At 41.7% G+C, this 26,252-nt stretch overlaps 3 protein-coding genes across 7 annotated transcripts in view; 1 reads left to right on the top strand and 2 right to left on the bottom strand.

Moving 5' to 3' along the window:
* Nucleotides 1-16,625, bottom strand: part of LOC139403187 (S-methyl-5'-thioadenosine phosphorylase) — a 33,164-nt gene extending 16,539 nt beyond the window's left edge. The window contains exons 1-2 of one of the 4 annotated variants that reach the window (XM_071146893.1): nt 16,447-16,625; nt 1,131-1,217 (exon numbers count right to left, since the gene is read on the bottom strand). In XM_071146893.1, the coding sequence (XP_071002994.1) occupies nt 1,131-1,217; nt 16,447-16,512 (153 nt within the window). In that variant the 5' untranslated portion in view covers nt 16,513-16,625. Of the gene's footprint in view, nt 1-1,130; nt 1,218-1,623; nt 1,745-16,446 lie in introns of those variants that run through there. The other 3 variants (XM_071146891.1, XM_071146895.1, XM_071146894.1) reach the window with 3 other exon arrangements.
* Nucleotides 16,626-19,577: 2,952 nt separating this feature from the next.
* Nucleotides 19,578-21,588, bottom strand: LOC139403188 (uncharacterized). Of its 2 annotated transcripts, none has more exons than XM_071146897.1 (4): nt 21,478-21,588; nt 20,687-21,252; nt 20,024-20,446; nt 19,578-19,893 (listed from the first exon to the last, which is right to left on the bottom strand). In XM_071146897.1, the coding sequence occupies exons 2-4, from the start codon at nt 21,157-21,159 to the stop codon at nt 19,863-19,865; spliced, it is 927 nt and encodes a 308-aa protein (XP_071002998.1). In that variant the 5' UTR covers nt 21,160-21,252; nt 21,478-21,588; the 3' UTR covers nt 19,578-19,862. The 2 variants fall into 2 exon arrangements, with proteins under 2 accessions (XP_071002998.1, XP_071002997.1); XM_071146896.1 differs by having other exon boundaries at nt 21,445-21,513.
* A 3,260-nt stretch (nt 21,589-24,848) lies between these two features.
* LOC139403189 (uncharacterized) lies at nt 24,849-25,993 on the top strand (the record flags this gene model as incomplete). Its single annotated transcript, XM_071146898.1, has 2 exons — nt 24,849-25,297; nt 25,568-25,993. Coding segments are annotated over exons 1-2 (875 nt in total), but the record flags the coding sequence as incomplete, so codon positions are not given.
* Nucleotides 25,994-26,252: the final 259 nt, after the last annotated feature.

Raw genomic sequence — 26,252 nt, 5'->3', positions numbered from 1 at the left:
CGTCCGGGTTAGGGAAGGGTTTGGCCGGGGGGCTTTCCTTGGCTCACATTTAGATGGCGTATTTAGCGGTTTTTGCTTCCAGAGCTAATTTGCCCTTTAAACGGAACATGTATGTCAGGGACCATTGATCTAGTTCTTTAGCGGATGGCCAAGGGTCCAGAACATAACCGCGGCAGGTAGCCTAGCGGTTAAGAGCGTTGGACCAGTAACCAAAAGGTTGTTGTTTGAAATCCCAAGCCAGCAAGGTTGAAAGATCTGCCGTTCTGCCCTTGAGCAAGGCAGTTAACCCCAAACAACAAACATTTCCCTGGGCCAATGAAGTGGACGTCTGATTCAGAGAGGTTGGGTTAAATGAGAAAGACATTTCGGTTGAATGCATTCAGTTGTGCAACTGACTAGGCATCTCCTTTCCCTTTAAGTACAAATCATTTGTAAACTGCAAATTGACCGCAAGAAGCCCGAAAAATATATATTTGATTACAACATAATTTCTAAACTTTTTTGTTGTTGCTCAGAGCCTAACATTACACCCGAGGGCTAAATTCAGCCTGCCAGTTGGAGAACCCTGAAACAAAGTCCTTGGCCTATGGAGTAATGTTAGGCTCCTTTCGTCCAATATTAGGTTAGTAATGGCTGTGCTGTACACAATGGAAAGCATTGCCACATTCAGGACTAAGATTGGTGGCACTTGTCATTTTAAAGCTGCAATGTCATTTTTGTGGTACCCAACCAAATTCACATAAAAATGGATCCGTCATTCTCATTGAAAGCAAGTCTAAGAAGCGGTACATCTGTTCTGTGTGTGCTATTTCTATGCTTCGAGTTTACATTTAGTTTGAGTCTTTTACTTCGGTGTTGTACACCAGTTTCAAAACAGCTGAAAATAAAATATTTTTGGTTATGGAAAATATATTTCACAGCGGTTTGGATGGTACAATGATTCTCAACACTATACCAACACTATACATGCTAGTTTTGTCACACTGAAATTAGGAGAACTATTTGAATTTTAGCAACCAGAAAATGGCGGAGATGTCGATATCGTGTATCACTCAAAGGTGCACATGATTGTTTGTTCATAGCAGAGACAGCCTGCCTACCACAATAGAATATTTAGAATTTGAACTTACCTTTCCATAAGGTGTGTCTACATATTTCTCAGTTCTTCCCTCCAATATGTCTGGGTCATCAAGGCCAGAGCCTCCAATGATTCCAATCTAGCAAGAATATACATGTCATTATACATGTCATTAGTCACACTCTTGACCTGTCACATAAATTAATAGCTAGGTAGGTGCATCGAAGTGGAGTAATGTCAATGACCATTCCACAGTAGCTACGTGATACAGTTTGACTGCTAGCGGATGCCTACTAGCATGATGTTAGCTAGCTACTAGTGAACTGACTAGTTCTGCAAGCTGTAAAGTTTATACTTGAGACATTTGAGTTTAACGTTGTCCGTGTAGCTATAGCTAGCTAGCGAACTAGCTATATCCTGGTTAGCTAATACTAGCATAATGTGACACGTGTGTCGCTGTAGAATTGTAACATTCTAGCTAGTGCATAATGCATTGGTCAGTTTGTCACGAGAAGTCAAACATTTCAACAAGAGAACGTTATTACCTTAATTTGCATGCTTGCTGACATATCTTCTCTGATAAAAAAAAATGTATCTGAGATTAGCTGGCTAAATGACTATATCTTGCAACTGCTGCCTTCACTTCCTCCTGTCATACGATGACTTGTACAGGACGTGGACTCTCGTATCAGAACAATACTCTCACTCAAACAATGTCGGGAAACTTTTAGAGGCTAATTTGTTATGGATTGTAGACTTTGAGATTCATTATAATTAATCCATAAAACAAACTTTATTTATACCATGGGGGCAATTGTTAAGTTAACGCCAATTATTTATATAAACACTAGATGACTGTGAGGGGGCGCTGTGTTGAAACCATCCGCACTACCCCACGGTTGTAAAAAAAAATATTTCGGAAGCACAGAAATGGATTCATTATGTGGAAGGGAAAAGCGGGATACCTTGTCAGTTAAACAACTGAACGCATTCAACTGAATTTAACCCAACCCCTCTAAAATTAATGCCTACATTACTTTTTTATATTACAGACACCTTATATTATGTGAGTTAAACATACAAATAAAACATGACAAAATATATAAAAACATTTTCCTTAAAGTATATATTTTTTAGATTGCTAATGCCCCCACTACAACAACAAACTTATTAAATAGGTGTAATTTTGTCCATGAAACATTTATTTGAAATACTGTAGAATTCCATTAATTGCTATGGAGGGCTGCTCCTACCAGTGAGAGCCAATATGGACCAACGTTGGGTTCAAAGCCTCTCAATGTCCAATACATGGCATTAGCAATTCAGAGTTTATACACATAATTGGTTAACACTCACAAGGCAGCTGGGACAGATGGAATACCAGGGTGCATTTTCAGAGCATGCTCAGACCAGCTGGCATGTTTCAAGCGGACCTCCATTGACCCTGCTCCTGAGAGCTCAAAGGTAGCCTTCCTTAAACAACTATCGTCCCGTAGCACTCACATCTGTAAACATGGAATGCTTTGAAAGGCTAGTAATGGTGAATATCAACACCATCATCCCAGACACTCTGGACCCAGTCCAATTCACATACCGCCCCAACAGATCCACAGATGATGCAATCGCTATTGCACTCTACACTGCTCTCTCCCACCTGGACAAGAGGAATACCTATGTGAGTGCTGTTCATTGACTACAGCTCAGCATTCATAGTCCACTCAAGCTCGGGACCCTGGGACTAAATACCTCCCTCTACAACTGGATCCTGAACTTTCTGACGGCCCACCCCCAGGTGGTGAGGATAGGTATCAACCCATCTGCACATGCATACACACACTCACATTCAAACACACAAACATGCATACACACGGACCCACACATACACACAAGTAAATAGTGCCACACATGCACTCAAACGTATACAGTTGGCCTTGCTGTTTAGATGTTTTGTTTTCCTCTGTCTTTTTTTTTAGCATTGTTGTTTTCTGTTGTTTTTCTCTTTAGTTATTTTTGTTGGTGCATTGGGTGGGTGGTGGTTTTGGTTGGGTTGGAGGGGGACGGTGTCTTGGGAGGGATGGGAGGGGTTTGGGGTTGGAGAGTGGCGGGGAGGTTTTTTCAGGGGGTGGGGGGGTTGTGGGGGGATCTTGGATGGTTGGTGGCCTGGTGAATGGTAGCTAGGACCAGTGGCCAAGAGGTTGCTCATTTGGGTCCCCAGTTCGACTTGGTGGAGATTCGGTCCTTGTGGCCTTGGGCGGAGCGCTTGAGCCAGGTTGCTCCTGTGGGTCACTCTGGATGGGAGTGTCTGCTGGAGGACTGAATGTAATGTAAATGTTGAGCGGCTTCACTGCAGGTAGATTGTATGTTTTAAAATTAGATTAAAACATTTAAATTACTACCCATCTGCCACGCTGACCCTCAATACGGGGCCCCTCAGTGGTGTGTGCTTAGTCCCCTCCTGTACTCCCTGTTCACCCATGACTGTGTCAAATCAAATCAAATGTTATTGGTCACATACACATGGTTAGCAGATGTTAATGCGAGTGTAGCGAAATGCTTGTGCTTCTAGTTCTGACAATGCAGTAATAACCAACGAGTAATCTAACCTAACAATTCCAAAACTACTGTCTTATACACACAAGTGTAAGGGGATAAAGAATATGTACATAAAGATATATGAATGAGTGATGATACAGAACGGCATAGACAAGATGCAGTAGATGGTATAGAGTACAGTATACAATCAGTTGTGGCCACGCACAACTGATGGTCGGATTCGCGTTTATCACGGAAGGAATGAGCGTTACACCGAGGCCTGTACTCTGGAGCGGGACGCCATTTCCGGTCACAACTTGCAGACTTGTTTACGTGTTGCTGTGCGTTTTGTGTTTTGTTGCCAACCTTACTTTGCTACCTGACAACTTTACGGTTTTTACTTTTTAATTACCGTTTATATTTTTGTTTTTTCCTCAACTTTTTTTTTTCATTCCGGATGCTTTATCTGGATATGGTTCGTCAGGGCCTCCAACAGCCGAAGCTAAGTAGTAACATTAACATGATGCCTTCTAATTGCAGTCGCTGTACTCATAATATACAGGAGAACGTTCGCCTTACGGCGAGGATAGCTGTGCTACAAGCCCAGCTTCAGACGCAATCGTTAGGCAAGGGTAATTTCAGTGTAGGAAAGGATGAAACAGCGTCTGTGCCACCAGTAAGTACAGATAGTTAGTATAAATCCCCTGGCACGGTCCCTGCAGCCGGACAACTTTCTCACGGTTTCTGGAGGGAAATGCTGTAGGAACGCTCAGCCGACAGAAACTTTCAACCGGTTTTCCCCATTAAGCAGCGGGGTCGGAGTCAGAGGCCGAGCCTTCTCTTGTCTCTACTCCTCCCGTTACGGGGTCTGAGACGCCAAAACTTCCCACCATTAGCTCTGACAAATTGAAAACTCTAGTCATTGGCGACTCCGTTACCCGCAGTATTAGACTTAAAACGAATCATCGAGCGATCATACACTGTTTACCAGGGGGCAGGGCTACCGACGTTAAGGCTAATCTGAAGATGGTGCTGGCTAAAACTGGCGAGTGTAGAGAGTATAGAGATATTGTTATACACGTCGGCACCAACAATGTTAGGAATGAAACAGTCAGAGATCACCAAGCGCAACATAGCTTCAGCGTGTAAATCAGCTAGAAAGATGTGTCGGCATCGAGTAATTGTCTCTGGCCCCCTCCCAGTTAGGGGGAGTGATGAGCTCCACAGCAGAGTCTCACAACTCAATCGCTGGTTGAAAACTGTTTTCTGCCCCTCCCAAAATATAGAATTTGTAGATAATTGGCCCTCTTTCTGGGACTCACCCACAAACAGGACCAAGCCTGACCCGCTGAGGAGGGACGCACTCCATCCTAGCTGGAGGGGTGCTCTCATCTTATCTACCAACATAGACAGGGCTCTAACTCTTCTAGCTCCACAATGAAATAGGGTGCAGGCCAGGCAGCAGGCTGTTAGCCAGCCTGCCAGCATAGTGGAGTCTGCCACTAGCACAGTCAACGTAGTCAGCTCAGCTATCCCCATTGAGACCGTGTCTGTGCCTCGACCTAGGTTGGGTAAAACTAAACATGGCGGTGTTCGCCTTAGCAATCTCACTAGGATAAAGACCTCCTCCATTCCTGTCATTATTGAAAGAGATCATGATACCTCACATCTCAAAATAGGGCTACTTAATGTTAGATCCCTTACTTCAAAGGCAATTATAGTCACTGATTATAATCTTGATGTGATTGGCCTGACTGAAACATGGCTTAAGCCTGATGAATTTACTGTGTTAAATGAGGCCTCACCTCCTGGCTACACTAGTGACCATATCCCTCGTGCATCCCGCAAAGGCGGAGGTTTACGTCTTTTGAGCTTCTAGTCATGAAATCTATGCAGCCTACTCAATCACTTTTTATAGCTACTGTTTACAGGCCTCCTGGGCCATTACAGCGTTCCTCATTGAGTTCCCTGAATTCCTATCGGACCTTGTAGTCATAGCAGATAATATTCTAATTTTTGGTGACTTTAATATTCACATGGAAAAGTCCACAGAACCACTCCAAAAGGCTTTCGGAGCCATCATCGACTCAGTGGGTTTTGTCCAACATGTCTCTGGACCTACTCACTGTCACAGTCATACTCTGGACCTAGTTTTGTCCCATGGAATAAATGTTGTGGCTCTTAATGTTTTTCCTCATAATCCTGGACTATCGGACCACCATTTTATTACATTTGCAATTGCAACAAATAATCTGTTCAGACCCCAACCAAGGAACATCAAAAGTTGTCTGTGAATTTATAGCACAACACAAAGATTCCTTGATGTCCTTCCAGACTCCCTCTGTCTACCCAAGGACGCCAGAGAACAAAAATCAGTTAACCACCTAACTGAGGAACTCAATTTAACCTTGCGCAATACCCTAGATGCAGTTGCACCCCTAAAAACATTTCTCATAAGAAACTAGCTCCCTGGTATACAGAAAATACCCGAGCTCTGAAGCAAGCTTCCAGAAAATTGGAACGGAAATGGTGCCATACCAAACTGGAAGTCTTCCGACTAGCTTGGAAAGACAGTATCGAAGAGCCCTCGATCATCCTATTTTTCCAACTTAATTGAGGAAAATAAGAACAATCCGAAATTCCTTTTTGATACTGTCGCAAAGCTAACTAAAAAGCAGCATTCCCCAAGAGAGGATGGCTTTCACTTCAGCAGTAACAAATTCATGAACTTCTTTGAGGAAAAGATCATGATTATTAGAAAGCAAATTACGGACTCCTCTTTAAATCTGAGTATTCCTTCAAAGCTCAGTAGCCAGGACCTAGGATCAAGAGAGACACTCAAGTGTTTTAGTACTATATCTCTTGACACAATGATGAAAATAATCATGGCCTCTAAACCTTCAAGCTGCATACTGGACCCTATTCCAACTAAACTACTGAAAGAGCTGCTTCCTGTGCTTGGCCCTCCTATGTTGAACATAATAAACGGCTCTCTATCCACCGGATGTGTACCAAACTCACTAAAAGTGGCAGTAATAAAGCCTCTCTTGAAAAAGCCAAACCTTGACCCAGAAAATATAAAAAACTATCGGCCTATATCGACTCTTCCATTCCTCTCAAACGTTTTAGAAAAGGCTGTTGCGCAGCAACTCACTGCCTTCCTGAAGACAAAGAACGTATACGAAATGCTTCGCTTCAGTCTGGTTTTAGACCCCATCATAGCACTGAGACTGCACTTGTGAAGGTGGTAAATTACCTTTTAATGGCGTCAGACCGAGTCTGCATCTGTCCTCGTGCTCCTAGACCTTAGTGCTGCTTTTGATACCATCGATCACCACATTCTTTTGGAGAGATTGGAAACCCAAATTGGTCTACACGGACAAGTTCTGGGTTGGTTTAGATCTTATCTGTCGGAAAGATATCAGTTTGTCTCTGTGAATGGTTTGTCCTCTGACAAATCAACTGTAAATTTTGGTGTTCCGAAGGTTCCGTTTTAGCACCACTATTGTTTTCACTATATATTTTACCTCTTGGGGATGTCATTCGAAAACATAATGTTAACTTTCACTGCTATGCGGATGACACACAGCTGTACATTTCAATGAAACATGGTGAAGCCCCAAAATTGCCCTCGCTAGAAGCATGTGTTTCAGACATAAGGAAGTGGATGGCTGCAAACGTTCTACTTTTAAACTCGGACAAAACAGAGATGCTTGTTCTAGGTCCCAAGAAACAAAGAGATCCTCTGTTGAATCTAACAGTTAATCTTAATGGTTGTAAAGTCGTCTCAAATAAAACTGTGAAGGACCTCGGCGTTACTCTGGACCCCGATCTCTCTTTTGAAGAACATACCAAGACTGTTTCAAGGACAGCTTTTTCTATCTACGTAACGTTGCAAAAATCAGAAACTTTCTGTCCAAAAATGCAGAAAAATAGAAAAATTAAACTTTTGTCACTTCTAGGTTAGACTACTGCAATGCTCTACTTTCCGCACTAAATAAACTTCAGTTAGTGCTAAATACAGCTGCTAGAATCCTGACTAGAACCAAAAAATTTGATCATATTACTCCAGTGCTAGCCTCCCTACACTGGCTTCCTGTCAAGGCAAGGGCTGATTTCAAGGTTTTACTGCTAACCTACAAAGCATTACATGGGCTTGCTGATACCTATCTCTCTGATTTGGTCCTGCCGTAAATACCTACACGTTCGCTACGGTCACAAGACGCAGGCCTCCTAATTGTCCCTAGAATTTCTAAGCAAACATCTGGAGGCAGGGCTTTCTCCTATAGAGCTCCATTTTTATGGAATGGTCTGCCTACCCATGTGAGAGACGCAAACTCGGTCTCAACCTTTAAGTCTTTACTGAAGACTCATCTCTTCAGTAGGTCATATGATTGAGTGTAGTCTGGCCCAGGAGTGTGAAGGTGAACGGAAAGGCTCTGGAGCAACGAACCGCCCTTGCTGTCTCTGCCTGGCCGGTTCCCCTCTTTCCACTGGGATTCTCTGCCTCTAACCCTATTACAGGGGCTGAGTCACTGGCTTACTAGGGCTCTTTCATACCGTCCCTAGGAGGGGTGCATCACTTGAGTGGGTTGAGTCACCGATGTGATCTTCCTGTCTGGGTTGGCGCCCCCCCTTGGGTTGTGCCGGGGCAGAGATCTTTGTGGGCTATACTCGGCCTTGTCTCAGGATGGTAAGTTGGTGGTTGAAGATATCCCTCTAGTGGCGTGGGGGCTGTGCTTTGGCAAAGTGGGTGGGGTTATATCCTTCCTGTTTGGCCCTGTCCGGGGTTGTCATCGGATGGGGCCACAGTGTCTCCTGACCCCTCCTGTCTCAGCCTCCAGTATTTATGCTGCAGTAGTTTGTGTCGGGGGCAAGGGTCAGTTTGTTATATCTGGAGTACTTCTCCTGTCCTATCCGGTGTCCTGTGTGAATTTAAGTATGCTCTCTCTAATTCTCTATTTATTTCTCTCTCTCGGAGGACCTGAGCCCTAGGACCATGCCTCAGGACTACCTGGCATGATGACTCCTTGCTGTCCCCATTCCACCTGGCCGTGCTGCTGCTCCAGTTTCAACTGTTCTGCCTGTGATTATTTTTATTTGACCATGCTGGTAATTTATGAACATTTGAACATCTTGGCCATGTTCTGTTATAATCTCCACCCGGCACAGCCAGAAGAGGACTGGCCACCCCACATAGCCTGGTTCCTCTCTAGGTTTCTTCCTAGGTTTTGGCCTTTCTAGGGAGTTTTTCCTAGCCACCGTGCTTCTACACCTGCATTGCTGGCTGTTTGGGGTTTTAGGCTGGGTGTCTGTACAGCTCTTTGAGATATCAGCTGATGTACGAAGGGCTATATAAATAAATTTGATTTGATTTGATCGATTTGGAGGTAGAGGGTCCGTCATGTTCTAGGGCGGTGTGTCACAGCATCATCGGACTGAGCTTGTTGTCATTCTCAATGCTGTGTGTTACAGGGAAGACATCCTCCTCCCTCATCCTGACATGACCCTCCAGCATGACAATGCCACGCGGCATACTGCTCGTTCTGTGCGTGATTTCCTGCAAGACAAATCTGGTGCAGTCCATGAGGACCCCCCCCCCCCTTGTTCAGGGACACATTATTCAATTTATGTTAGTCACATGTCTGTGGAACCTGTTCAGTTTATGTGTCAGTTGTTGAATCTTATGTTCATACAAATATTTACACACGTTAAGTTTGCTGAAAATGCAGTTGACAGTGAGAGGAGGGGGAGTGAGATAGTTTACCAACATGAGTCATTTGGTTGCTAACTTATTGCTAGTTATTTATTATCTCATCTAATTACATAGTATCTGTCTTGACTGCATTAAACCGACAGAAGCTAGTTAAGCTCAGCTAGGTAACGATAACTAGGCTAATTGAGTCTACATAAGTTTAACTGTGCTCTCTCTCCCCTTCCAAATCCATTCAGATGACAATGGGCCTCAGGATCTCGTCACGGTATCTCTGCATTCAAATTGCCATCGATAAAATGCAAATTGTGTTCGTCTGTAGCTTATGCCAATGAGTCCAGACAGTTTGCAATGTACATACGAGAAGAGGGGCATCATTTACTACCAAAATTATCGCGATTATCTGGTTACCACCAGTGTTTGGAATACGTTGACCTCCTTGACAAAACAGACCATGGGACACCTTTTCACAAAGAGATTCATTGTTCAAATTCCGCAGTGGGTCTGTGTAAATTATGCGATTGTATTGGAGACAGGTTTATGGCAGTCATCTATTCATTTACTGTTATAGTATCTCTAATTAGCAGCCAGGAAAACTAATTGTTCTCACTTTATGATAGAACAGTCAGATTTTTCTGCCTGACTGTGGCGTTCTTTACATTAATTATTAGGATTTTCTTGTGATCACAACAAGACTACTTATTTTGCTCAAATAGAACATTACGTTTTCTGCCTGAGTGGGGCGCTGTTTACCACAATTGTCCGGATTATCTGGTTACCGGAACAAAACAATTTATTTGACTCAGAGATCAGAGATTTATTTGACTCAGAGAAAAGATGGGCCTGGCTGACACAAAAATACATTAGGGGAAAGGATCCACAGATAGAGGCTGCTTATCTTTCTGCACATCTCTTTATTTACAATGCTGGCTGGCTGTCATGGTTAACAAAAACGCAGGACATTGAATGCTACCTGAATTGACTCAGAAAGGTAACATAAGTAGGCCAATAGTATCACAGCAAGGTCAAACAAGTGTGTTTGTGTCAGATCATCCAGTGTCCACGGCAACATCATAGATTATTCTCTACTGTGATGTGTACCATGGTTTTAGCCATGCTCTCACTAACACTCATCTTTTCTCTTTCTCCCCTTACGGAGACTCTTGGACCGCAACTGAGGACACCCTGGCCTGATTCCTAGACGTGCCTGGGCCAATCTCACCTGGCCTCCTTCTACCTGCCTGTTGGTGTCCTGATTCCTAGACGTGCCTGGGCCAATCTCACCTGGCCTCCTTCTACCTGCCTGTTGGTGTCCCGATTCCTAGACGTGCCTGGGCCAATCCCACCTGGCCTCCTACCTGCCTATTGGTGGCCTGATTCCTAGACGTGCCTGGGCCAATCTCACCTGGCCTCTTTCTACCTGCCTGTTGGTGTCCTGATTCCTAGACGTGCCTGGGCCAATCTCACCTGGCCTCCTTCTACCTGCTTTTTGCTGCCTCCACTGGATCTTTCTCCCCCATCAAGTAACTGATCCCACTCTGCACACACCCAGAACCCTGGATTCCATTACTTACCATCACGTCTTTATCAAAAGCCATCAGACCATAGGGTCTTGAAGAGTTAGTACTTTCCCTATAGTCATTATGGATATGGTCTGAGCCTGTCAGTTATCAGTTATTCCATACCAAGGCTAGATGAGGCTGAATGGCAGTATCACCACACACACAACTGCAATGCAACTAATGACGGAATATTCAACAGTCTGTTCAGTCTGTTGAATATTCCATCAATGAACAGAGGGATGTCTTGGCTTTATTCGACCTTCAAAAAGGGACACACCATGAAGGAAGTTCATCAAATAAAGTCATTGACAAGAAAAGTCATTTACTACATCAATTATAGTCACAGCCTCTCTCCTTCATTTGCTTAACTGGGGTGATGGGCTGAAGTAACAGTTTACAATAAGCAGGGTGGGGCTCAACAGGCGGAAGGCATCCCAAAGGGCACCATTTTCTCCAAATTTTCCCATGTATAACGCTCTGCTTTTGAGTTTCTGAGAGCCTTGGTCAGATGGTCAAATGGCTTTTCATAAAGACGTCATGGTAAGTAATGGAATCCAGGTTTCTGTGTTTGTGCGGAGAAGGATCAATGACTTGAGGGGGAGCAAGAACATGTGCAGGCATCAACAAGCAGGTAAGAAGGGGGCCAGGTGGGATTGGGCCAGGTACAGTATGTCCAGGTGTCAGGCCAGGGTGTTCTTAGTCGCGGTCCAAGGGGAGGGGAGACCTTGAAAAGACGAGTGTTAGTGAGAGCATGGCTAAAACCACAGTACACATCACAGTAGAGAATAATCTATGATGTTGCCGTGGACACTGGATAATCTGACACAAACACACCTGTTTGACCTTGCTGTGATACTGTAGGCCTATTTATGTTACCTTTCTGAGTCAATTCAGGTAACATTCAATGTCATGCGGTTGTGTTAACCATGACAGCCAGATATTGCTTCAGTTGTTTCGTTTTGACTTCTTGTTACCTGGTAAATAACCAACAGCCATGGTTAACCACAAGGGGGAAAAGGCGAGGGAACAGTCTATGTCAGCTAGGGCCATCTTTTTAAAGAAACACCTTTTATTTCCATTTCTAGTTGAGTAAAATAAATTGTTTTGTTCTCGTCATAAAATAATACAGAGAATAGCGGTAGCTCCAGACTCAGGCAGAAAACTGAATGTTCTATTCTCAGCAAGGCCCACATTTTCAAAGAAAACAAATTATATCTATTTGAACAAAATGGGTCGTTTTGTTTGTGATCACAAGAAAATCCTAACAATTCAGGAAAAGAGCGTCACAGCCAGGCAGAAAAATCTGACTATTCTATTATAAAGTGAGAACAAATAGCTTCTCTGATTGATATGGCTTTTACTTAGAAATAGAATGAGATGATTTGTCTGTATTAAAATGTGTCCCAGTGCAACATGCCTAGCTCTGCCCACGGGACTCGTTGAAATAAGCATCCGTCACCATTTTCCAACGGATCAAGAGATCTCACCACACCAGTTTGATGAAAACAAGCTACTACACGCACCGCTGTCGTGAAAACTAACAGCAGCAGGGTTTTTCCTGCATAGAAAAGTCTTGGGTGGGCCGCCTGAGTTTTATTTTGGGCCGCCTATGTCTAAAAATAAGACAGAACTAAATAACATTTGACAAACTATACTCCTACAATAAAAATGCCCAGTACAGCTACCATCTAGCCACACTACGCAAACAGTACATTTCTCCTTCAGGCATTGTGGACAAACCGAGCCATCTAAAATACGCCCTGCCTGAAACACAATTCAAGCCTCTGCTTGTCCCTTAACCAGAATACTTCAGGGTTATCATCACCATTTTTACAAGACACAACATGTCTTAGATTGACATACAGAGGACAATAAAACACTAAATAGATTTAGTTTTCGGCCATGATCACACAGTAGACACATTGTCTCCTCTTCGGGCGCTCTGTTAAATCTACCCGTCTATATAGCCAGAGGGAGGGTGTCGGATTTTCGTTAGGCTCAGGCAGACATAATGGTTTAGGGGTGTAGTTCTCTTTGGTGAAAGTGTACGTTCTAAGTTTAGGTTTGCACCAAACATTAACTGGCCATTGTTCCTTGTGAATCACATAGTAATTTGTTCCAGAATATATCACAAAAAAATAGATAACTTTCCATGGGCTAGAGAATTGTTATGAGTAAGATCCCAGTCTAACACTTTATAAGTGATTCTGTGTTCTGGCACATTTATCAGTGTTTTCCATAGATGATCCATGGCACACATGGTTCCCAACCCCAGTCAGTTTGTACCTTCCAAGAAACAGAAGGCTCTGTTTTGAACATTGTTACAATTATTAAGCACGTTGGATCCCACACCCCAGCAGCATAGTCCATCACTGGACACCCACAACATGTATACAGCTGAAAGTAAGCCAGATCCTTCTATATTTTCATTTGGTTTAAACACTGACCCCAAGGCTCTACCTGCAGATTCTGCCAGTGATCTAAGGCCGTCTTCAACGGCCATGTGTTCATCCAGTGTGAAACCAAGGTAATTATAGAGACCAGTGTAGAATAATGGGGTCGTGTCCACTTCTCTGCACACCCTTCTGGGTCTTCTCTTGATTCATCACTAGTGTCAATTTAGTACACCGTAAATTAACAACATTCTACATATTCTGGAAGCAAGGAGAACTATGACATCAGCATACAACAAGATGCCCAGGAATATATCCGCAATTTCAACACCAAGTTTAGCATTTTTGATTTGTAGGGCTAAATCATTAGCATATAGTGCAAATAAAGTGGGCGAGAGTGTGTCTCCCTGCTTTACACCGTAAAGGGGTTGGAAACAAGCCAGTCCTGAGGTTACTGACCTAAATACAGGCAACTGGAGTCAGATAAAAGAGCTTTGATAGCATCAAAGAATAATCCATCAATTCCCATTTTAATTTGTCTAAAAGCAAGGTCTCTCTCTACTCACCCAATAAAAACCCTTCTGAAAATCAATAAAACAGGAAGTTTTTGTTCAGAAGTTGGTTCTCTCTCTTGAATTCGAGACAGTATAGATCAGTGGAAACCATGTGTTTGATGCATTTCATACCATTCCACTTATTCCGCTCTAACCATAATGAGCCAGTCCTCCCAAATTAATGGGCCACCTGTGGTTTAGATGTGTCCTATACATGCTCTGGCTTTCCTAAAGCCATTCTGTTCATCAGAAAGCTGGCCAGATAGTGAGAGCCTGTTATTTAGAATGCAAGAATCAATGGTGTAAAGTTCTTAAGTAAAAATACTTTAAAGTACTAATTAAGTATTTTTTTTACAACTTTTACTTCACTACATTCCTAAAGGAAATAATGTACTTCTCCATATATTTTCCCTGACACCCAAAAGTACTTGTTATATTTTGAATGCTTAGCAGGACAGGAACATTTTAAAATTCAAGCACTTAGAGAACTTCCCTGGTCATCCCTACAGCCTCTGATCTGGTGGACTCACAAAACACAAAGAAATACATGATGAACTGCAATATTGGAGAGATGAGAGTTGCAACTCAATATTAGAAAGGTGTCCTTAATGTTTTGTACACTCAGTGTATATCATTAGGCCTACTTCAAAAAAATGGTGCATATACCAATCCAGGGCGCCCAAGTGGTGCAGCGGTCTAAGGCATTGCATCTCAGTGCTAGAGGTGTCACTACAGACCCTGGTTCGAAATTCAGGCTGTATCTCAACTGGGTGCACAATTGGCCTAGCGTCGTCATGATGGCCGTGGTAGGCCGTCATTGTAAATAAGAATTTGTTCTTAACTGACTTGCCTAGTTAAATAAATAAAAAATATTCCCTTGAATCACTCACTCACTATACGGTATTTGCAGTACAATATGGGCTTTAAACTATGACCGTTTATGGTAATACGGGTGCTTAATGTGTAAATCGGGAGGTGCCGGAACATAAAGTGAGCACTGGAGTGGGGAGACCTGGGGAGGTTCTGAAGTACCGGAACACATACACAAAAGTCCTTTATAATAAAGCATTGCATGCAGATCATCGCAGTAGAGTAGAGGCACTTACAAGTTGCAAACACGGAGAACATTTTTAGTAGCATAATGTCCGGGAAAATGTTGGCCTTTTTTTTCTCCTTTTTTTTTTTTTTCTCCTTCATTTTAATGACTAGAGACTTTGGCAGAATATTTTTTAATACCACACACATGATCGAAATGGCAGGTTACTTTAACACTGACAAACTGAGAATATGAGATCAATAAAAACTACTTTGTGTTGAATCCATTAATAGCCCAGACCTGTGTGTGTGGAGAAACATATTGTAGGCTACAATATGAGGAGGAAATTAGTCCTAAAAATGCTTTCCAGTTTCACTGACTCACCCAATGATGCGCAGCTCCCTTGCTTGTGATGGCGGACGCGCTCATACCAAAAGCCACCTCTCTCGCTCTCTCTCTTGTAAAACAATATTTGGAAGTCGGTTAAATATTTTGGTCGCCTACAGCATAGTCGTCTCTTTTCAGCAGGAGCCATTTGCTTTCCAACCTGTGTTTTTCCTCGATTGGATTTGAAATATTGGGAACGGCCTGTTTTGTCTGCATGCTGCTTTTTTTCCAGACACATTTGCTGCTTGTTCCCAAATGTAGGCCATTCCTTGTTCTATTCCTTGTTATTGGGCTACAATCCACAGCTAGGCTATAAAAAACGCTATTGATCCTCTGTTGCTAAATTATAGGCCTTCTCAAATGTAGGCTATTCCTTGTTCTATTCCTTGTTCCTTGCTATTCCTTATTCCTTGTTATTGGGCTACAATCCACAGCTAGGCTATAAAAAAGCTATTGATTCTCTGTTGCTAAATGATAGGCCTTCTCATGGTGTAGTAGGGTATTCTGAATTATTTAATTTATTTCTGAACAGACAGCAGTAATTCTATAACTTTGGCAAATGTATTTAAATGTATCAGGGATGCTGCAGTTCATTCAAAACCCTTCGCGGGGCTATGATTCGGGGCAGCAGGTAGCCTAGTGGTGAGAGCATTGAGCCAGTAACCGAAAGGTTGCTGGATTGAATCCCTAAACTGACATGGTAAAAATCTGTCATTCTGCCCTTGAACAAGACAGTTAACCCACTGTTCACTGGTAGGCTGTCATTGTAAATACGAATTTGTTCTCAGCTGACTTCCCTAGTTAAATAAATTATAAATAAAATATAAGGAAATAAATGATGCATTGCAACACTGGAGAGATGAGAGTTGCAGGCTCATGTCTATCAGAGCAGAGAGGGATCATAGAAAGCAAATATCCTAGTTATGTGAGAGATACTGGCGCGCTTCTCACACAGCCACCGCCATGCGTTGATCTCAAACATAGGTTACAATGGACTAAGGATGTGGCAAACCATGAAGAGGCAACTCGAAGGAACTTTGATCAATTCCGAAAAAGTTCAAATAAGTGTTCATGCCACTAGAGGTACCGGGTCTGGCCAATTAGGTTCCGGGACAACACAGTCCAAAACGGAGAGACGCCAGGATCCGGGCCAAATTAAGCACAATGGCGATTGAATACTGCAGATTGTACCTTTAATCGTGTTTTGTCCTCTCTCCACCCGAGCAGACAGTCGAGACTAGGAGGTTGCATTCCCATGTGGATCAATAGACACTTCTTGAACAAGTGGAGTATAACCAAGCCATCTGCGTTGTTCGGGGTAGGCTTCCCGGGGTGCAGCCCCGAACCGTTTGATGGTCTAATAATTGGGCAAAAATGATTCCTGAGGAGGGCTTTAGGACCATGCGGACTAAGGATGTGGCATCGCGCTTGCTGCAGAGAGTGTGGGAGAATATTGTTCTTCTGCCCAGGTCTTTTTTGGATCATAATTTAGGTGGTGGGCTGGCGAGGCGTGGTCATGAACGTGGCCAATGGTGCAGTCTCCAACATAAAATGTATTGTTGGTCACAGTGACAAAATGTAGCTGTTGTGAAGATAATTTCCTGCTATTCTACACAATTTGCCATGGTTTATGCTATCTGAGTGACTCAAACATTATGTCAAAATCAATGGGCCCCATGCCATAACAAATATACTCCTGAATGCATCATTTTAGGAATATTAGATTCTCCCTTACTGTTTAGCTTTTATTTTGGTGTTCGTTCTCAAAGATGATCTTATTTTAAAATATAGGTCCATTAACTTTTGAGCTTACTTTGTGTGAGATTGTAGTTTTTAATTTAAATTTTTTTTTTTTTTCATCCTGAATTTGTATTATTTTATTATAATATACTGTACAATATGTGTCTCCAAACACCTAGGCCGAGGCTATTGATGGATTCAAGACAAAGTCGGTTTTCTGCCTGAGTGCCGCTATTTTCTGGATTATTTTGTGACCAGAACAAAACTGCTTATTTTACTCAACTATATATTTAATTAAATTGTATTTCTTTGAAAAGATGGACCTGGCTGACATGAAAAATACATTAGGGGAAAGGATCAACAGACACAGAGGCTGATTATCTTATTTACAATGCTGGCTGTCATAACAAAAACGCAGGACATTGAATGCTACCTGAATTGACTCAGAAAGGTAACATAAGTAGGCCAATAGTATCACAGCGAGGTCAAACAGGTGTTTGTGTCAGATTATCCAGTGTCCACGGCAACATCATAGATTATTCTCTACTGTGATGTGTACTATGGTTTTAGCCATGCTCTCACTAACACTCATCTTTTCTCTTTCTCCCCTTACGGAGACTCTTGGGCCGTAACTGAGGACACCCTGGCCTGATTCCTAGTTGTGCCTGGCCCAATCCCACCTGGCCTCCTTCTACCTGCCTGTTGGTGTCCTGATTCCTAGACGTGTCTGGGCCAATCTCACCTGGCCTTCTTCTACCTGCTTGTTGCTGCCTCCACTGGTTCTTTCTCCCCCTCAAGTCAAATGAAAGCCCTCATCGTTTCTCTGTCTCCTCTTCCAAAGGGCCTGAGGCTCTAGAACCACGACTGAGGCTTGACACCTGGACGTGTTGTTTTACTGTTCCATGATACATGGCGTAGATGTGTCTATACTCTGGGGCGACTTTACTCTTAAGATGGCTGTTTTTACATCTGTAGGACAATTGCTGAAATATAAGATATTGCATTCGTAGGTAGGATACATTATTCAAAAATGGAGGCAAAATTATTTACATATTTTTTTTAAAGAGTGTGTTTGTCTGATTTTGTAGAATTCATCACCAAATGGAATCACTGCTCTACTGTGAAGTTGTCACGTACCACCCCATACCATTGCAGGTAATGAATGACAAGAAAAAAAATGTATTTCAACAGTCTTTCATACTTACAAGTTATTTCCAGTTATCTCCATGACCTTTCACTATCTTTGGGTCGTAGACACAGTCCTCCTCTTCCATGCCAACCTCAGGTGATACCAAGCCAGTGTCATAGCCATGCACAGTGTGCCAGGTCTTCTGCTTGGGGTGGTTCTTCTTCTCTATGATAATAACCTTCCCCACATCCACTCTGACTTGAAGTACTCTTTTCTCCCAGTAGGGGACACCAGGGGGGGTTTCAATGGCTTTTAGAATGTCCCAACTAACATAGACACCAGTTCCAAGAACACTTTAGTCTGCACTTGGTGTGAAACCATTGTTCTTAATCAACTCTGTTGTGGTGCCGTGGAACATCACATATTCTGTCTGGTCTTCAGGAAGTGTGTTGCTGTCTAGGAAGTTGATGTAGTATGGGGAGTTAGCCATAAACTAGAAACCAAACTGCAACTGGATACACCTCTGCTGAGATGAACTGTATTATAAGTCAATACAATGCACAATAACACATTGTAATATTAAATAGTCCTTTGGCTAAAACTGTTACACCAAATAGTGATATTTATACAATAACAATATGCTGAATCACTATTGTTACAGTAATATTACAAGTGTTGTAACATTATCATGCTTACATATAAATGTACTTTGTAAACAGGGATTGTTTAATATATCTAAGATAAGTGTCCAATAACAAGACTGTTTAATAAAGACTTGTTTATTAAACAGTGTATGCTTAGGAAACAGTGCTTCTTACTGATCTCGCTACTGTGCTTTCCACTAGTTACCACAGCCACAAATGAAGGAAAATAAAAATGTGCCTTTTGGTCTTCATTTAAGGTTAGGGTTAGTCATCAGGGTTAACAGTGAGGTTACATCTAGGGTTAAAGTTAGGGTTATGTTTAAAACCACACTTTAATAAGAAATAGGCGAGGTTGAAGACTTTGCGGCTGAGGTAACTAGTGACGACTCACTACCGTGCTTAGGTTTCATTTCCAGGTTTCCACTCGTCACTAGACATAGAGATGAATAGAGGGCACACTTGCCACAAATAACTGTCTCTATGTCTCTAGAGAGCATAGCAGTCCATCAGAATGTAGAACCATGATACCTCTATGTAAGTGAAAAGCAACCATCCCACACAGATAGAGGTGGTCTAATAAATACATAACCATAAACCTACTGTATTAAAATGTTTAAGTGGTATGTCACCAACCTGACATTGAAAGCTGCTGACATCTTTTGCAAACAGTAGTGAGCATTCAGCTGCCACCAGCGTCAAACTGGAAGACACCTTATAAACCTATGGCAGACACACAACATTGACTAAATATTGCCAATGTTTCCGCAGTAAAGATGCTTCAGATTAAATGAACACACTCAAACAGTGGGTGACTTTAGAGGTTTATTTGAAATGTATTATAGGAAGACAATTATTCGGAACAATTATGATCAATGATACACGCCTTGTTTATGTCAAGTGAATATCATTGAATCGTTTTTAAAAATGTGATAAGGTTATATTAATTGCATATACAGTAGGTGTATTGCCAATTATCAGCAAGCCTTTGGCAAAATATAGCATATTCCTATGCAATATTGAATGTGTAGCTATAGCAGCATGTTACATCCTCTTATCCTGATGAATATGAAGTGTAATGCTCCTTGAATACACCTTCAAGACTCAACCTCCAGTGAGGGGTTTAACCTGAGGATAGAGAAACACACACAATATGTTAGAACCTGCAAGTAGTGGAGTACATATTTCAAGTGCAAGCCTTCTAGGAAAATGAAAACTTCCATTTAGTGATTTGTGAGAGAAGTTCAATATTACATACTTTTTCAAGATGGCCACTTTCAGCAATGCCATGACTTTGATTCTCTTTGGGTCGTAGACACAGTTCTCCTGTTGGTTGCTCGGCACCATGCCAACACCAGGTGGAACCCAGGCAGTGTCATACCCATATGTGTGCCAGTCGTATTGCATGTCGTGACCCTGCACATCAATGATCTTAACCTTGCCAACATCCACCTTCACTTTCAGAACCATCTTGTCTGAGTCATCGGCCCCAATGGGGTATTTAATGGCTTTTCGGATGTCTCGACTGAGGTAAACACCTGCACCAAGCATGCCATCTTTGGAAGGTTTGAATCCATTTCTCTGTATATCCACAGCAATCTGTTTTGATGTTCCATGGTACATCACGTAGACGTGGCTGTCCTCAGGGGAGACTCCACTCTGAAGATGACGGTGTCGAGATCTGTAAGATAGAGAGACCGTTTTTGCAGAAATGTGATAAAAGTACAACCTTCTACAGTTGCAGTATTTTAAATTTGAGGCAAAATATCTCAAACTAATTTGTAAGCCCTCCACAAATATACTATAACAATGCCATTGGAAAGCTCAAAACACAATTGACTGCTGTGAAGTTCAATTGTTCATGACAGGTAAAACCAAGAGAATGTTAGCAGTGCTTTACAACAGTTTATTCTATACTTACATGTTGTTTTCTTTTACTTTCATGACCTGCATGACTTTGATTCTCTTTGGGTCGTAGACACAGTTCCCCTGTTGGTTGCTCAGCACCATACTGACCCCTGGGGGAACCCAGGCCGTGTCATATCCATGCTCGGTATGCCAGGTCTCCTGCATGGGGTGGTTCTGTCGATCTATGATTTTAACCTTCCCTACATCCACTTTGACTTTTAGTACTCTTCTCTTATTGTTGGAAACACCAAGGGGGTATTTAATTGCTTTCCCGATGTCTCGACTGACATACACACCAGGCCCAAGTTCTTCTCTTGATGGTGTGAAACCATTCTTCTTTATCAACTCTGTAGCCTCTTTTGTGGTGCCGTGGAACATCACATATTCTTTGTGATCCTCTGGATGCTCATTGGTCTCAAGAATGTTTTCTAAGTAGTATGGTGAATTTGTTTTGTTTTTCTGCTTGGTGTACCCCTTCAACGCCATAATAATCAAACTGCAGCTGAATACACCTCTGACAAATGAGCTGTAATCCCCAAAACTATTTTTAAGGCCTAGCCATTTTGCAAATGATTTAGGCTGGAACCGTTAAAGCAAATTGTAATGTTTAAATAACTATTCAACGTATCCAGAATCAATGTTACAATAGTATTAGAATAGCATTATAACATTCGAAAGTAAAGACTGGTAAACAAAACAGTATTTGACTTATATCGAGTGTTCAATAATAAGACAGCTAACTTCTAGTGTTTCAAATAACATTATTCTCACCCGCTAAAGTAACAGACGAATGCAGGACTATACCGTATGTGAGGGTTTCCTCCCACTCAAGTTTCATTTCCTGGTTCTTGAGGAAAACGTTAGGTTTTCTGTTTCTTTGTAAGTAAAAACCACACCCACTCACGTTAGAATCTAATCTAATGGGTACATGATCATGAACATATGTGAAACGTCATGCCGTATTAAGACCTCTGGAGCGTTTTAAAATTGCAATGCGGACACCTTTGACAAATACATTGACGTTTTTTGTCTTTATACAGGACCAGTCAAAAGTTTGGCACGCCTACTCATTCAAGGGTTTTTCTTTATTTTTTACTATTTTCTACATTGTAAAAAAGTAGCGAAGACATCAAAACTATTAAATAACACATGGAATCATGTAGTAACCAAAGAAGTGTTAAACAAATCCAAATATATGTTATATTTGAGATTCTTCAAAGTAGCCACCCTTTGCCTTGTATATCAGACTACGATCAGAATCAGTAATGTGTTGTCGATCTAAACAGTGATCACACAACCACTGTCTGCGACTAACAGGAAGACACCGTTGATACGTCTATGGAAGGCACAACATTGACCAATATTATCAATATATTTCTACACCACAGACGCTGTACATTAATAAAACCTGTTTGGATTTTGTGGAGGTAAAACACTCAAACAGTATAGGGAACTTCTACAGTTTATTTGAGATGTATTATAGGAAGAAAACCCTTCTTTAAACAAGGTATGATCATTGATACACGTTCATTATCAAGTAAATATGATTGATTATATTTCTAAAATATATGATAAGGTTATATGATTGATTGCACATCAATTCCCATATCAAATCCTCAGCCTTTTGTGAGCCTATTTTGCTCCTTCTTACTGTGGACTGTTGCTGCATCATGCTGGACATTTGAACCATCCACTTCTGACACCGAAAATCCAGAAGAAAACCCTCTTGGGGTTCCAGACACTAAGACAAGAGTAGCTTAAGGGACATTTCAAAGTGTTTCAACTTCATTTTCATCATCTCCAGCACCACCCCAACATCAACATGCAGGGTGTGAAAATTGCACATTTCTATGTTTTGTAGTTTAAAAAAAAAGATGTTTCCAATGACATCATCAACCAATTAGTAGAGAATTATTAGGCAACGTCTACTCATTATTTGTTAAAATCACACAAACGCACACCGATGACGTCATCTTTTTTACCACAAAACATAGAAACATGCCATTTTCTCATATGTTGTTGATGTTGGGGCAGTGCTGGAGATAATGAAGTTGAAGCATTTTGACGTTGCCCATTAGAGTCAGAGTGGATGCAGTACCACCCCAAGGGGAAGACCTGGCACATTGAGTATGACACTGCCTGGGTTTTACCTGGTGTTGGCATGGTGCCGAGCAACCAAGAGGAGGACTGTGTTTACGACCCAAAATGAATCATGAAGGGAACCATAGAGAACTTGTCATTCTGAATAATCCTGTTGAAGTGCAAAATACAGGTAACTGCCAAAATAATAGAAACAGTTGAGTAAATGAGGGGTACAAACTATATTGAAACCAGGTGCTTCCACACAGGTGTGGTCCCTGAGTTAACGAATCACTTAACATTCCATCATGCTTAGGGTCATGTATAGTATAAAAATGCTGGGCCATTATTTTGACTACCATGGCGATGCCCCCATCCACAGGGCACTAGTGGTGACGTAATGGTTTGATGAGCATGAAAACAATGTAAACCATTTGCCCTGGCCGTCTCAGCCACCAGATCTCAACCCAATTGAACACTTATGGGAGATTCTGGAGCAACGCCTGAGAGAGCGTTTTCTACCACCGTCAACAAAACACCAAATTATGGAATTTGTCATGGAAGAATGGTGTCACATCCCTCCAGTAGAGTTCCAGACACTTGTAGAATCTATGCCTGGGTGCATTGAAACTGTTCTGGATCGTGGTGGCCCAACACCCCATTAAGACACTTTATGTTGGTGTTTCCTTTATTTTGGCACTTACCTGTACAATACTGCACTTAAATATATAATGCACTTTAAAATAATGTACCTACTGGACAAAATGTATAATATTAGTCAATAGGTGTCTTCTATAGACTAATAGTATCTTCAATTTAGTCGCAAATGACAGCTGTGTACTCACTGTTCAGATTGACTCAACAACTGATCTTAGTCTGATGTATAAACACTACAGACATCAATTTACTGGTCAAAGGTGTCAGCATTGCAATTTCAAAATGCTCCAGACGTCTTGCTGGTGTAAGATGTACCAGACATGTTTATGTACCCATTAGATTGGGCTTCTTTCTCATTTGAGTTGGCGTGGTTGCTTTTCACTAGCAAAGAGTTATCCTGGTCATAAATATGGATGGACTTTGCTCTCTCTCTCTAATTAGAATTTGAGAGAGAGGGGGAGGGGGAGAGAGCGAGGGAGAGGAAACCGAGGGGAAACGAGAACTAAACTCTGTCATATAATCCTGAATTAGTCTGACTGGTTGGTTGAATCTGATTCCACAGTAGCAGGTAAGGATGACCAAATTATAATTTGACTTTTTAGAAAGTTGCTTATTAGCTACTTCACAAATGTTAACATCGCATTGAAAAATTTAAATCACAAGCCAGAGGATATAATCCAATATATAGTATTTTCTATAAAAGTGAATGATACAATAGAGATTATCTGAATTATAATGTATTTATAAAATTACAAACAAGTTTCAAGTGCTTGTAACATACCAAGTACATTGTGCACTATTGACGTATTATTCATGTGAGCCAAAGAAATATACTAAGGCAACACAGTAGTTGGCAAAAGCATGTGACATTTCTGAATTAGTAGCCTGGATAAAGTCTATTTGTGGTCGACATGTTGCCCTTTATAATTCTTATTTAATTGGCAAGTATTACAATGTGCAGGCGGAGTCTCCTTTTATTACACTTCAGGTTACTTCCACAGGGCCTTCAGAAAGTATTCATACCTCTTGATTTATTCCACATTTTGTTGTGTTGCAGACTGAATTCAAAATCAATTAAGTAAATAAAAAATCTATTTGGAATGTCAAGGCAAAGGGGGTGCGAATACTTGTGTAAATGAGATATTTTAAATATTTTCAATAAGCTTGCTAAAATGTCTAAAAACATGTTTTCACTTTGTCATTATGGCGTATTGTGTGTGTAGATGGGTGAGAGAGAAAAACATTGAATCAATTTTGAATTCAGGCTGTAACAACAACATGTGGAATCAGTCAAGAGGTATGACTACTTTCTGAAGGCCTTGTAGGAGATCTAAATCGTTACTACAGGATTGCAGAAGTTTGTATATTCATAAAAGCATATTTTGCTACAGGTTCTCACAGCTAGAATCATCATGTTGACTAGGGCTTGCCTGAGGAAAATGAAACCAAACTCTCCATACTTAGACAACTTTCTCGACACTGGTGAACATCCTGAGGATCAACGAACATATGTGATGTTCCATGGCACCTCAGTAGAGGCTGCAGAGCTGATTAAGAAGAATGGCTTCATACTATCAAGAGCAGATATCAGCATGCTTGGTGCTGGTGTTTATGTTACACGGGACATTCAAAAAGCCTGTGAATACCCCCTTGGTGTTTCCAACTCTAAGAGAAGAGTACTAAAAGTCAGAGTGGATGTAGGGAAGGTTAAGATCATAGACCAGCAGGATCACCCCATGCAGAAGACCTGGCATACCGAGCATGGATATGACACCGCCTGGGTTCCACCAGGTGTCGATATGGTAGAAAGCAACCGACAGGAGAACTGTGTCTACGACCCAAAGAGAATCAAAGTCATGGAGGTCATGAAAGTAAACAAAAAGACCATGTAAGTATGAAAGAGACTGTTGTAGTGCAAACCCTCTGATTGGTTTTACCTGTAATGATGCAATAGATATAATTCTAGATCTTTCTAACGGATTTGTTTTTAGAGCCTAGTTTGGGAGGTCAGATGACCAGGAATTTAAAAAAACTAAATTTCCCCAATGACCTAAAAATCAAGTCTCCTTTAACAAATCATTATTTTAAATAAACTATGTGAAGATTGGAAGCTAATATAATATCATATTGAAGCAAAAACGGTCTGCTTGTCTTACAGATCTAGATACCGTCATCTTCAGAGTGGAGTCTCCCCTGAGGACAGCCACGTCTATGTGATGTATCATGGAACATCAAAACAGATTGCTGTGGATATACAGAGAAATGGATTCAAACCTTCCAAAGATGGCATGCTTGGTGCAGGTGTTTACCTCAGTCGAGACATCCGAAAAGTCATTAAATACCCCATTGGGGCCGATGACTCAGACAAGATGGTTCTGAAAGTGAAGGTGGATGTTGGCAAGGTTAAGATCATTAACAAACAGGATCACGACATGCAATACAACTGGCACACTAAGCATGGGTATGACACTGCCTGGGTTTCACCTGGTGTTGGCATGGTGAATAGCGACCAAGAGGAGGACTGTGTTTTCGACCCAAAGAGAATCACAGTGCTGACAATGCTGAAAGTGTCCACCATGAAAATGTGAGTGATATTGAGCCACAGTCAGTACCTTATCACAATGGAAGTACCCCTACAGTAGAAGGCTTGAAGGGCACTTAGTGTGAGTTCCACTATACACACATGCAGGTTTTAATTGAGACAGCTTGTATTCTATTCTGTTTCCTGCAGGTTAAACCCGTCACTGTAGAACTGATGGCGTTCTGCATTCAGTGGGAGCATCCAGCATCACCTCATGGTCACCAGAAGAGGATGGTTAGAATCAGACGGACCCACATGATGC

Source organism: Oncorhynchus clarkii, unplaced genomic scaffold (genome assembly GCF_045791955.1).
Source record: "Oncorhynchus clarkii lewisi isolate Uvic-CL-2024 unplaced genomic scaffold, UVic_Ocla_1.0 unplaced_contig_13601_pilon_pilon, whole genome shotgun sequence".
Taxonomy (NCBI): Eukaryota; Metazoa; Chordata; class Actinopteri; order Salmoniformes; family Salmonidae; genus Oncorhynchus; species Oncorhynchus clarkii.
The sequence above is the reverse complement of the archived record's forward strand: the minus strand, read 5'-3'. Positions and strand labels throughout refer to the sequence as shown.